Source organism: Chrysoperla carnea, chromosome 3, assembly GCF_905475395.1.
Source record: "Chrysoperla carnea chromosome 3, inChrCarn1.1, whole genome shotgun sequence".
Taxonomy (NCBI): domain Eukaryota; kingdom Metazoa; phylum Arthropoda; class Insecta; order Neuroptera; family Chrysopidae; genus Chrysoperla; species Chrysoperla carnea.
The window spans coordinates 38,662,183-38,675,726 of NC_058339.1; the positions used below are offsets into that span (position 1 = coordinate 38,662,183).

Sequence of the window (13,544 nt, forward strand, 5' to 3'; positions counted from 1 at the left end):
AAAAAAAACTAGGATTTTTAAAATAAAATTAGGCTCTGCAACTTTTGTAGTGGCACAACAAGCATGATTATAAATAGTTTGTTAATGCTGGCTCGTGCGCAGGAAATCAAGGTCCAAGTTTTCGAAACTCAGTACGCATCGAAATTGACATCACGATGTATATTGACCGACGCTAAAACGGTCGAGCCGATCTTCAGACATCGATATACAGTATGTTTTGAGACGATGCAAAGTTGAAAAGGAGCGTTCACTTATCGCTGTTGTCACAGGTAAAACTACTAAAACGCTAGTTCTAATTTTTGTACTTTTGCTATTTTAAATAATCTGAAATTAATATTAATTGAAAAGAAAATAACAAGTCCAGCAGTTTTCATAGCCACTGAAATAGTCGGGATCCATTAAAATTTAGACCGACTCTAATCTACCCAATAATGGGTCCCTGTTAAGTCGCTATGCTTAGTTCTGAAATTTTTTTTCTTTTTAGTTTATATTGAACGCAGCCGGGTTTGCTATATCTTCATTAACCTTGCAAGATTAAGACAAATCGATTGACGTAAGAATCGAAATCAACCCACCTGTTTAGAAACACACTTACATACATATGAAGACTGATAAACACATTACCTTTCCTTTGCGTCTCGCAGTCGGGTAAAAATAGCAATAAAAACCCCTTAATTGGTGGGTTATGCTATTGCTAGATGTTACGTATTTATTACTGCTTTGGAAGCTTGAACTGTTTAGTCGGAGTTAAATTTTTCCGTTTAGAAGATTACATACAGGAAAAACTAGTTCTCTATTTAAATTTCATGTAAATTGCATTTTTCATCGTTTATTTGTTACACGCAAAGTTTTACCACAATTTAACAAGACAACAACTTGTTATTTAAAAAAAAAATTTTTTTTTAGTTTGAGAAAAATCATGTTTTGTAAAAACCACAAAAGTTTACAAAAACTAATGTTATTGTACCCACCTTTCCATTGTTTATAAAGTGATATAATGTTGTAACGCCTATGCGGCAACAAATATTTATTGATATTTTTTTAGATTTGATTATAATAGCAACAATGAGGCTGTTCACACAATTTTTTCTATTTTTAATTTTAACTAGCAGCCAAACCCGACGTTGCTCGGGCTAAAATACATCGCATGTTTAATGCGATTTAAACCTTTTCAATTAATCTTCGCTCGACTGTAAACACAATCAGACTGGCGGAAATTCACTGGATTTTGGTTTATATTTCGTCGAATATCGAAATTTCTAGTACCAGAACACTCTAGAATATTTAGGTGGATATCACTTAATTTGCTTAATATGCTTTCCCTTTATTCTCGCTTTGGTTTCTTTTTAGATCCGAACTCTGTATTTTCAGAAGGAAGACTGACTCAAGTCGCCGAGAGAGCCTCCTTTTATACCCTGAGGTTGTTCTAGAGGCTTCTGGTTAAAAGAATGTTCGAGAGAAGGGTTTTATTCTATTCTATTAGCGTCTATTGTCCTTTTTCTTGTTAGGAAATCGTTTAATTTAATAAAATTTATATCCAGACAAAATATTTTAATATAAATAACTTACTTTTAACAATAAAACTCTTGAAAAGACACTAAACTTGGTTGAAATTAAAATATTTAAATTTCGGAAGGAGGTCTAGAAAGTTCGTGTCCGGTTCTGGCTTGATAGTTCTACTGGTCGTCGAGAGATGGCGCTAACAGGTCTCGGCGGTCAGTTTAAAGTTGATCTTGATTATTGAATTTTAATGCTAAGAAAGACTATATCTAGTGATAGAAAAAAGAACTATTGGCTGCGTTTGGCAGAAAAAAGCGTTTGAGAGCGCTTACTAGCGCTGAAAAACAAACTGTACAGTTTTCGGCCAGGACATGTTTGCTAACTTCAGTTGCGCTGACACAATCCGTCATTTTGCTTATTTATTTTGCAAACATTTATTTAAATAATAGCTTTATATGCCTTAAGTTGTTTGTAAAATTATATAATTAGTATATTTGTACATTATTTAATATATATTATTCGTTATTGGTAAATTTTTAATATGAATAATTTACAAACATATATTTAAATTAGGTTAGGTTCCCCGGTTAAAGCTAACTTAGTGTCCTAGAGGAAAATAGCTATTTACTATTTGACAGCGCTTACCGTTTAACAATCGCCATTTTGTTTACAAGCGCTTACTAGTGCTTTTTCTGCCAAACGCAGCCATTGCCAGAACGCTAAAAATAGCACAGCAAATTAAAAAGTATAATAAAGCATATGTCTCCTCTCTCTTTAATCATTAACTACCTTTGTAACCTCGCGTCTGTAGGCAAGTGCCTCCTTTGCTTTATGGATAATCCACCTCTGAGAAAATGGCTTTATATAAGTTCCCATACTAAAAAACCAAAAGTAGTATATAAAACAAAAGTTCCCTCTTAAACGCTTATCATTGGATTAATATTGATTTTTAAAATTATCTATGATGATACCTGAACTGATAACATAAAATCATATGTTTTTTATATTTATACAAATAAAATAAGAATTATTAATAATCATAATATCAACGAAAAATCATTAAATATGAAATTTTTTGTAAAACTAATTAAAAACAAAAATCTAATTTTCAAGATTGTTTTTAAAATTTAGAAAAGAGAAAATTAAGACATTGAAATTGACAATGCTTGAATGGGGGATATACCTACTAATTATCATATAGATAGATATACGATCTTCTTGAATATTTGATGTACGATATTCCTAGGAAATTGAAACTTTTGCAAGGACGTAAAACTCATTACAAAAGGAAGAGGTATATATATTTTTACCAAAAAACAAAATTGCTTAAATTGCAGAAAAATCATTGAAAATGAGTAAGGTAGATTAAATTTTCTATTAAAAATAACAGTACTATTAGTTCTTTAACAGGTGTCTTCCGTCTCGTATGTAAAATAATTACTTATTTCTACATAACTTTATAATATTTACTTAACAATGAGTCAACTACACCATATGTAAGTGTATTTTGAAAATATTACCCCCACCGATATTTATATTATGATTACTTTGAGTCTGCGATTAAAAAAAGTAATTCAATATCTATCCTTCAATATAAATTGTAAAAACTATTAAATTCAAACAAAATAATAGACCAAGTTTATGAGAAAAAAAAATTGTTTCAATTTTATACTCAAGGCCATCAAATGATTAAAAAAATTATGTTGTTTTGAAGAATTTGATTACTCTACACTTTTTATAAAATGATCTACCTTGATAAGACTCAAATCAGAAGTACACATTTCGAAAAAAAACATATATATTTATGTTGAAAAAAAATTGGATCACATTCGGTGAAATTTCATTCTATAACTTCCGAATTCCGATATGAAATGTTTCAGAGCTATACCCAAAAGTGCAGTATCAAAAAGTTTATTGCACTACTAATTATAATTATTATAAAAGTAAAATTAGAGAGGCAAAATGGAAATCATTATAGAAATCTAGTGAACTAATTAATATCTCCAATATATCTTTTGGGCCTTTATAAGATCTTCTGGGCCGTATTGGACATCCAAACCTAGACTTTATATGAAGATTTCACACTGATATTTTAAGGGCAGACCAATGTAGCGTTAACGACACAAACATACAGCTTGTACAAATCAAGGCATTTGGGTTGAATCAAGTTTTTCTCTATCATGTTATAAAAAGCGATCAGCGACCTCAAAAACCCTCGAAAGACGGTTGCCGAGGCGAAATTTATAATTTTCAATTTTTATTTAATCATTGTGACTTCTAGACTTCTTTCAACTTCATTAAAACCATCCTCAGTTGCTTTTTGACCTCAGATACGATCCCCAAACCTCCGTGAGACCATTTCCGAAGTGAAATTTAAAATTTAATAATTTTTTTTTCTATCACTTTTTGGGGTAATTTTATGTTAATGGAGTTGTACCGATCCTCAGTTGCTTTTTGATCTCGGATTCATGATCAACGACCCTGGAAATCTTTGAGAAATAATTTCCGAGGTGAAATTGTCTCGCATTTGATATTAAACAATAAATAATTTGAAAGAATAAAGCCATTCACATGTAATCATGACTTGATTCGCGAAGACAAGTACACAAGACAACAAACAAACGGTCGCGGTGATAGCCTGGCAAGTATACTGCTTGTTAGTGGTGGTATCAAATCTAAATATCTTTTACTGAGATCATCACTTCATTTATAATTGCGTAATTCATTACTCAGCTCAACAGCAACTATCAAGAAGCGAGCACAAGACAGAATGATATATATAAATCAAGTAATAAAATCAAATACATGCAATATAACAATTTATCATTTTCTTTAAGTTTTATATATTTATTTTTCTTATTAATTTAAAAATGTTTTTAATAATAACGATTGTTTTATTCTATATAAAAGATTATCACAACAAGGAAATGAAACCATTTTAAAATAATGTTTGTCCTCTTATAGATGTAATTGAGTGTTTTAACTTGAGTATTATGCAAATAAATGTTATAAAAAAGTTCAGCTATATTTATTTTTTTAATTTTTGTAAACACAATCGCAAAATCCATTGTAGTATTTTCTATTTGATAGGCAATTCATCTTAGGAAATATATCCTCGCTTTCCTACTTAAAGTATAAGACTATTTTGGCAAGAGAATATAAGAATCAAAAAGAGCAAAGTCAAGACCATATTAGACTATCATGGTCTCAGACATTCAGTGTTTGATATTTGGTCATGTTCTTACATATTACCTTGGTTTCGAAGGTGTAGCAAGATCAAAATAGATGCAAAACTAGAATAGCATAGTCAATTCTACCTTCGGTATACTTTTGGTCGGGACTCAAATTCTGCAAACCCCATTTTGCGCCTTCAATGTGTTTTGCTATTGTCGTCGAGAAGATCTCTCACTCTAATCCACTCTCACTTTCAACCGCAAATTTATGTGTCCACTAGCTGTGAACTGCCCGCTTTACTGATCAACTTCAATTTTAAATACAAAGATCATGGTGTTATAACCTTCACTTCATATGCCGTCACTTATCCTTCTTTTGTTCACAATTTCGTCGATTTTATTACTTTGTTGCGAAACCCAATTTTTTTAAAAATAGCCCATGTTATTCGCTGATAATGAAGCTTTCTATACGTGAAATAATTTTTCAAATCGGTTAAGCACCTAGTACGTACGCCTGTATCTTGAAGACTATGGCCTAGTTCATATCCTCTGTTGCTTTCACCTTTAAATGAGCACCCATTTTGAGTTATTTCGTTAATTTCAGTTTTACATTTTATAATGACTCCGTAATTCTCTGCATTTCTTCTATATTCGAAGCAATTAGAATCAAAGGTCTCTAGGTTAATCTCTGCGAAAAAATTTGATAAAAATACCAATCAATATTTTATTCAGGGTTCGAAAATATCCGATATTTATTATAAATATCAAAATATCGGATATTTATGATATATATCCGATATATATCAAAAGTTTGATATTTACATTTATAGAATAAACAGTTATATTCTATAATTACAAAAGTTATTTAATGCTTCTTAAATACTCAATAATGAAGTAAAATCGTTTCTGCACTTTGTCAATTACTTTCTTTGTAAAACATAATAGAATAAACATAAAAAAAAAATTACTCTTTCGTAACGAAATTTTTCTGACACGACTGACGCCATTAATGCCGGCAGAAGTGTTGCCATTTATGAATTAGAACATATTAGGGAATATGTTTTAACTCTACTCGAACTCCATTTACATTTGGGGAGTAGAAATGCAGTAAAAAACGTCAAAAATTACTTAATTCTAATATAAAATTTTTAAATCTTTTTTGTATTGATATATATCATAAATAATCATTTGATATATATCGGAAATATATCATGATATATATCCACTGATATATATCCTCGAACCCTGATTTTATTTATTTAATATCTTAAGTCTTTAAGATAATTTTTAGTTCAAAGTTCGGAGAAAAGACCGGAGATCAATTTATCATACTATAAACCAGTATTTGGAGTAGAAGTTATTGATGAAATCCAAATCCTACTAGAAATCTATCTTGTAGTTTTTGGATCCGATCAGGCAGGGACTAATTTGACAATCAAATTAAAATTTAAACAACTTTGCTATAAAATTACAAACAATAATTCCTACCCCTCACCTATCTCGTTTTTCTTAAAATATTTTCTAAAAATTCATCTTTTTATTGAGATTTTCCAGTGTTCATTAACCTATGAACTATATTTCATTATGCTATATTTCATTGTGCTATTAAGTGGCAGACTGTATTTACGCTTTTTTATTTGTAATAAATTTGTAAAATTATTTTTGTTTTATTTTAGGGAAAAGTATATTTATTTGATAAAGTATTTAAACCAAATGCAACACAAGAAAAGGTTTACAATGAAGCTGCCAAAAGTATCGTATCAGATGTATTGGCTGGTTACAATGGCACAATATTCGCTTATGGACAGACATCCTCAGGAAAAACACATACAATGGAAGGCGTTATCGGAGATCCTGCAAAACAGGGTATTATACCACGTATTGTCAATGATATATTCAATCACATTTACGCAATGGAAGAAAATTTAGAATTTCATATAAAAGTATCATATTTTGAAATTTATATGGATAAAATTCGGGATTTATTGGATGGTAAGGAAACCATTTTATTTTAATTTTATTTCTTTAAATGTTAATTTGGTTTTTTTGGGGATTTTCTTGTAGTATCGAAAGTAAATCTTAGTGTCCATGAAGATAAAAATCGAGTACCATTTGTAAAAGGAGCCACAGAACGTTTTGTATCCAGTCCAGAAGAAGTATTTGAAGTTATTGAAGAAGGAAAATCTAATAGGCATATTGCTGTTACTAGTAAGTTGAACTTTAAATTGTAATATACGGGGTGTTCCAAACCACCCGTCCAGGCTGATTATTCTGAATAGTTTTCAAAAAAAATTGAAACGAAAAAACACGTATCGAATATTTTTTGAAACTCTATCTAACCATACCAAAAACACCCTCCACCCTCAACCCCTGTTAGGGGTAGGGGGTGTAACTTGAAAAAATCAAATGGAAACCCCTATTTTTTTCTTCAGATTTGGATTCTTCAGAAGAAAAGACAAACATTTTGTCTAAAAAATTTTTCCCGATTTTCGGTAGATCACGCTACAATCGACAAAAATCGTTCTTTTAGATTTGGCATTAGAATTGCAGTTCAAGTGAAGGCGAGAAAAGTTTTTTGAGTCGAGAATAGTTATTTTCAATTTTGTTTTTGTTTTTTTGAAGAAAAGACTATTCTGTTTTTGTTTTTCATATTTTATTATGATTTAGAAAAATTATTTTTGTATAAATGTTTTTTTTTATTTTGGAAAGTCTGAAAAAAATTAAATCTAAAATGATTCATATCTAATTCTTTCTAAGAGCTTTATTTAGCATCCTCCCAATTGTCTAGTGGTTTACCTCAATTACCGCAATTCGACATTTTCGCTTCTCTTTTATTTTCGTTGAATTTCTAACTTTTGTGTTGCTTTTGTTTTGTTTTTGTTTTGGTTCTGTGTGTTTGTGTTTTTATTTTTATTTTTACTTTTTCGTTTTGATTTTTGTCATTGAACGGCGCAATTCTTATGCCAAATCTAAAAGAACGATTTTTGTCGATTGTAGCGTGATCTACCGAAAATCGGGAAAAATTTTTTAGACAAAATGTTTGTCTTTTCTTCTAAAGAATCCAAATCTGCAGAAAAAAATAGGGGTTTCCATTTGATTTTTTCAAGTTACACCCCCTACCCCTAACAGGGGTTGAGGGTGGAGGGTGTTTTTGGTATGGTTAGATAGAGTTTCAAAAAATATTCGATACGTGTTTTTTCGTTTCAATTTTTTTTGAAAACTATTCAGAATAATCAGCCTGGACGGGTGGTTTGGAACACCCCGTATAATAGAAAATTGTTCAAAATTTCTTCATTTCGCCAATTCTATTTTCCTTATATTAGAAAAAAATTCGACAATCAAATATTAATAGGTGGAATAATTTGTATAGAAGAAGCTTTTTTTTTTGCCATGGCACACAAAGTTAATCATTTACACATAAAAAAAAGCTCTATAATTGCGATTATTATGTTGCCAATACATATGTAATTTATTTTTTAGTAAGAAAATTAATGAACTTTTAATTATTCTTCCAGATATGAATGAACATTCCTCTAGATCGCATTCAGTGTTTTTAATTAACGTGAAACAAGAAAATTTAGAAAACCAAAAAAAATTATCTGGTAAATTGTATTTAGTGGATTTAGCCGGTTCCGAAAAAGTATCAAAAACTGGTGCCGAAGGTACCGTATTAGATGAAGCTAAAAATATTAACAAATCGTTATCCGCATTGGGTAATGTAATTAGTGCATTAGCTGATGGTAATAAAACACATATACCATATCGTGATTCGAAATTAACACGTATTCTACAAGAGTCTTTGGGAGGTAATGCACGTACCACAATTGTTATCTGTTGTTCGCCAGCTTCTTTCAATGAAAGTGAAACGAAATCAACACTTGATTTTGGTAAAAGGTAAGTTTTTACTTTGCATTGAGGAGAAAATATGGGAAATATTCGACTTTTAATTATTTTTTCAGAGCTAAAACTGTTAAGAATGTTGTATGTGTTAATGAAGAACTTACGGCCGAAGAATGGAAACGTCGTTATGAGAAGGAAAAAGAAAAGGTTGCCAGGTTAAAGGGTAAAGTTGAAAAATTGGAGGCAGAAGTTAATCGTTGGCGATCTGGTGAAACTGTTAATCCTGATGAACAAATTAATTTGGTTGAAATTGAAGCAGTAACACCAATTACAGGTGAATTTTTTAAACTTGTGTAATGTTTTAAACCGATGTGTGTAATTTCGGCAATAAAGCCAAAGTCCCTTAGTCTCTCAGTTATACTAATATTATAAATTCGAAGTGTTTTATTTGTTAATTTTATACGCAGAGCTAATTAGAGGGCCACATACGTTACTTTTAACCTTAAAATATTTATTTTTCTTTTACCTGTTTACTTTTATATGTTATTTTTTGGGATAAAAGTTATACAATGGTTATTTGCATTTTTACTGTTTTTGCCAATTTTTATTCCTTCAAAGTCTACCCATTTGGCTACTACTCTGCGTCTTCAAATAAATTGCGAATATACTCATGAACAAAGCCTTTATTACTCTCAAATTGAATCATGTTTTAAAAGACAATTTATTTTTTTAGCAACAGAAACACCAGTTGATCCAGATATAATTGCGCCAGTCCGTGCAATGCCTGGTGGCTTAATGATTGGTTCAATTAGTAACGAAGAACGACAGAAATTAGAAGAAGAACGAGAACGCTTATATCAACAATTGGATGAAAAAGATGAAGAAATTAATCAACAAAGTCAATTGGTTGAAAAACTTAAAGATCAGATGATGGAACAAGAGGAATTGATATCATGTACACGTCGTGATTATGAGACATTACAAGGCGAAATGAACCGTATTCAACAGGAGAATGAAAGCGCTAAAGAAGAAGTTAAAGAAGTTTTACAAGTAAGTGTTTTTTGTATACTAAAAGTTGAGATAGTATTAAGGAAGTCGTAACGTTACAGAGTACGATATTCGTAATGTTTGTAGAGTAAAACGCTTGCATTTTACTAGCTTTTTATTTGATAAGATTATTGAATTAGAAAAGCACAAAAATTGTTTCTTTTTATGATTTAACAACTGATTTAAAATTTTAATTAATAAGTGATTTTTAACGACAGAAACTGTTTTTTTGTTTTTTATAACCTTTGTTTAATATTTTTTCATAGGCTTTAGAAGAATTGGCTGTGAATTATGATCAAAAATCCCAAGAAGTTGAAACAAAGAACAAAGAAACTGAATCACTATCCGAAGAATTAATGCAAAAACAAGCAACATTAAATATGACTGCATCTGAGTTACAACAATTAAAAGATATGAGCTCACATCAACGAAAACGTATCACTGAAATGTTAGCGAATTTATTAAAAGATTTATCTGAGATGGGTGTAGCAATTGGTAATGATGTCAACGACATGAAATTAGGTAGTAATACAGATCCAGCAAATAGTGGTAAATTAGAGGAAGAATTCACTGTTGCACGATTATATATTAATAAAATGAAATCAGAAGTTAAAAATCTAGCACAACGTGTGCAAGGATTAGAATCATCACAAATTGATTCAAATAAAAAAGTAAGTCTCAAATTCATTGTTAAATTTTGCAATAGATAACTCGATCATCATATCCATTTTAATAATTCATAATCTATTCTATCTGCTTGAAAAACCTTTGCCATTGGCAAGTTATCTTTGATTTCCAATTTTAACCTAGATTTTCCTTGAGCTCGTAGAAGTTTTTAAGTTAATCAGTTAAGAGAAATATCATATCCTTGCTCAAACTAATAGATTCGAACATGCACAAAGAATTTGCTATTATAATTCTAGCTTTATTAATATCTTGAGTTCAAAAAATTCTTAAAAAATTTATCAGTCAGACTAAATAAAAGTTGCTGGTACTGTAAGACCACTTGCAAACGAATCGCAAAACACAAAAAAGGATTAAATATATCCTTAATTTAAGAACAAAACAAAAGCTCTGACGGTCGCAGGAAATTATTAAACAAATTCTATACTAACCGAGTATGAGTATTCATACAGTAGGTTCTAATGGGTCAATACGAGATTTATTTATTTGCCTTATTTATTTCGTACATTCCTGTAATCCCTGGAAATTACCTAAAAATCGTTGTCCCTGATACTATTTTTACTTTTTAATTTAGGTATCAGAATATGAAAAAGAATTAGGAGATTGCCGATTATTAATATCACAACACGAAGCACGAATGAAAAGTTTACAAGAATCAATGCGTGAGGCGGAGAATAAAAAACGTGCTTTAGAGGAAGATGTCGATGCATTACGTGAAGAATGCGCTAAATTAAAAGCAGCAGAACAAGTATCCGCGGTTAGTGTTGAAGAGAAACAACAAGCTACCAAATTACGTGTTGCACTTGAAGAACAAATGGATCAATTACGTGATGTACATCAAAAACAAGTTGCAGCATTACGAGATGAAATTTCTGAGAAACAACAGCTTATTAGTGAATTAAAAGAGTATGTATTTACTTTTTTATTAACTCTTAACAAAATAAATTTTTTGAAATTTTGAATATTGTTAGCTAGCCTAAAGATCAAAAGACTTAAATTATGAGTGCAAACATTTTTAATACTCAAATATTCTTTACATTACTTCTTGTGATTAAATTAAACTAATATTTACTAGGTTAAAATGTATTGGGAGTTATAAAATAGAAGTAATGTGTAACATTTTTAAGGAGTTCGGAGCACCAACTTAAACTTCGGTACTTTTTTGACAAAATTTTTCTTTTTTTCTTTAATAAAGTTTTTAAATGAGATAGCCAAATACTAACTGTAAACACAATTTATAGTACTGAGCTGATCTCTACTGATATAAATATGAAATGGGAACGAGGATGTAAACATTATCTTAGAACATATAATTAAATGGCATTACGCGGCAATTTCTTCTAATCAACTTACAAACTAGAGTTGTGAATGGTATAAAATAAATTATTTGTTCTATGGTTTTTTGTTTGTTTATACCATGGAGGTTAGAGAGAAGGATAACGATCGCTGTAGGAAATAGTGTCCCAGAAATACGGACAAAATAAGTGAGGCGCTGCGATTGCTAAGTTGTCTCAATAAAAGCGGACCGTTGTGCGCTAATTTGAAATGATATATCAACGTTTAATATACGTGTATATAATATCATTCAAAGTAAAAAAAGAAAATAATGAAATTATTATTATTTATTAATAAATAAATAATATTATCTAAGGTTATATAATAATATTTGTACATTATGCAACTAACTTCGCCGACGACAGCGCTGCTGGTGGCTGAAAATGAACTATAAATTCTACAAATTTTCAGGGATAGGAGCGCTAATGCTTTAGCACGTAGCGATCGTTCTCCTTCTTTATAACCTCCATGGTTTATACCATGGAGATAGATGTTTATATCCTCTTCAATCGTCATTAAAGTGCCACCTATAATTTCTTGAAATCACGAATAATGACTAGATTTTTCTTTTATTAGAAGTTTCTTGTTCAGTTTTCAACAAAATGGTTCATTCATGATCACACAATAAAATGCAGCTTTTATATAATAATTTTGTATACTTTTTTACAGTTTAAATCAAAAATTAACACTCGCACAACAACAAATGCAAGGCGATTACGAAAAATTGAAGAAAGAAGAAAGTGAAAAATCAAATAAACTACAGGAACTCATGTCAGTAAACAATAAAAGTGTTTATACTAATAACCACCATGCTAATAACATTATTAACGATAATATTAATAATACTCGCAATTCCTCTAATCTATTAACACAATCTGCTGCTTTAATAACAAATTCCACAACTATACCTTATTATTCCTCTCCACCATCCTCACCAAAAATTGAATCAAATCATTTCATATCATCTGAATCCATTGCTACAACACCTGTTAAAACTCAAAAAAATTTATTAAACTCATTAAAACAGCATTCATTTTATCACAATTCCTCAACGTTAAATGTTAAATCATCCTCATCTTCACCTTCGACCCCCACCACTCATATAAAAACATTACAATTGCATATTATTATTTCAATTACAATGTTTTTGATTACCCATAAATGTCCACATTTTTTGCTTGTTATATAAATTTCTTACTCTGTGATATATTTTTTTTAATTATTATTTTTCGAATATTGTAAAATTGGTTAAATTATCTCCGACGTTTAAATGTGCAAAAAAGGTTTTTTGGTACGTAAAAGATCTCCCGACATTTTTTTTGAAAACGAAGGATTAAATCTTTTTTGCTAAACGTTTTTTAAAGCGCAATAATCTGTTAATTTTTTTGGAAATTTGTACAGAATATAATAAGTACATAAAATAGTGCCTTCTTGCTAAAACACAATAATTTTTCAAAAAAATAAGTTTATTTTTTGAAAGTCAATTATAGATCATTTTAATAATTTATTATTGTAGCGAATTTTTTTTAATTAACCAATTTTATGATTTAAAACGCATGAACCAAAGAAGTAATAACTTAGGCCCTTAGTTAATAAAGTTTGTAAATAAAAAACGCGTTCACAACCGAAGTAGGGAAGGCAAATAATATTTTTTTAAATTTCAATAAATGGAAAATTGTAAAGCCTAGTTTTTAACAATTCAATACTGCAAATGTTTTTTTAGTTCTTCTGTGAACGTTACTAATGGTACACTGCTGTATCCATTGTATCTTCTGCTTGAAAAATATCGCAATTAATTCTTTAGCACCTATAAAGGTTCTTTGAGAACAAATCATCACCTGAAAGCAGAGAAGGTTCTTATTTTCCGCTTATAGAAGCAGTAGAGCTTCTAATATCAAGTCGCTTCTCAGAGTGGCTTTTATAGTAGGGTTACAGACTTACTATTGGAAAGGACTTCATTAATTT

At 30.0% G+C, this 13,544-nt stretch overlaps 1 protein-coding gene across 2 annotated transcripts in view; it reads left to right on the plus strand.

Moving 5' to 3' along the window:
• Window positions 1-13,544, plus strand: part of LOC123295449 (kinesin heavy chain) — a 30,948-nt gene that overhangs the window by 12,170 nt on the left and 5,234 nt on the right. For both annotated transcript variants that reach the window (XM_044876812.1, XM_044876811.1), the window contains exons 2-9: window positions 6,350-6,665; window positions 6,738-6,881; window positions 8,189-8,567; window positions 8,633-8,847; window positions 9,247-9,563; window positions 9,827-10,231; window positions 10,819-11,150; window positions 12,249-12,350. In XM_044876812.1, coding sequence (XP_044732747.1) covers window positions 6,350-6,665; window positions 6,738-6,881; window positions 8,189-8,567; window positions 8,633-8,847; window positions 9,247-9,563; window positions 9,827-10,231; window positions 10,819-11,150; window positions 12,249-12,350 — 2,210 coding nt within the window. The remainder of the gene's footprint in view (window positions 1-6,349; window positions 6,666-6,737; window positions 6,882-8,188; window positions 8,568-8,632; window positions 8,848-9,246; window positions 9,564-9,826; window positions 10,232-10,818; window positions 11,151-12,248; window positions 12,351-13,544) is intronic.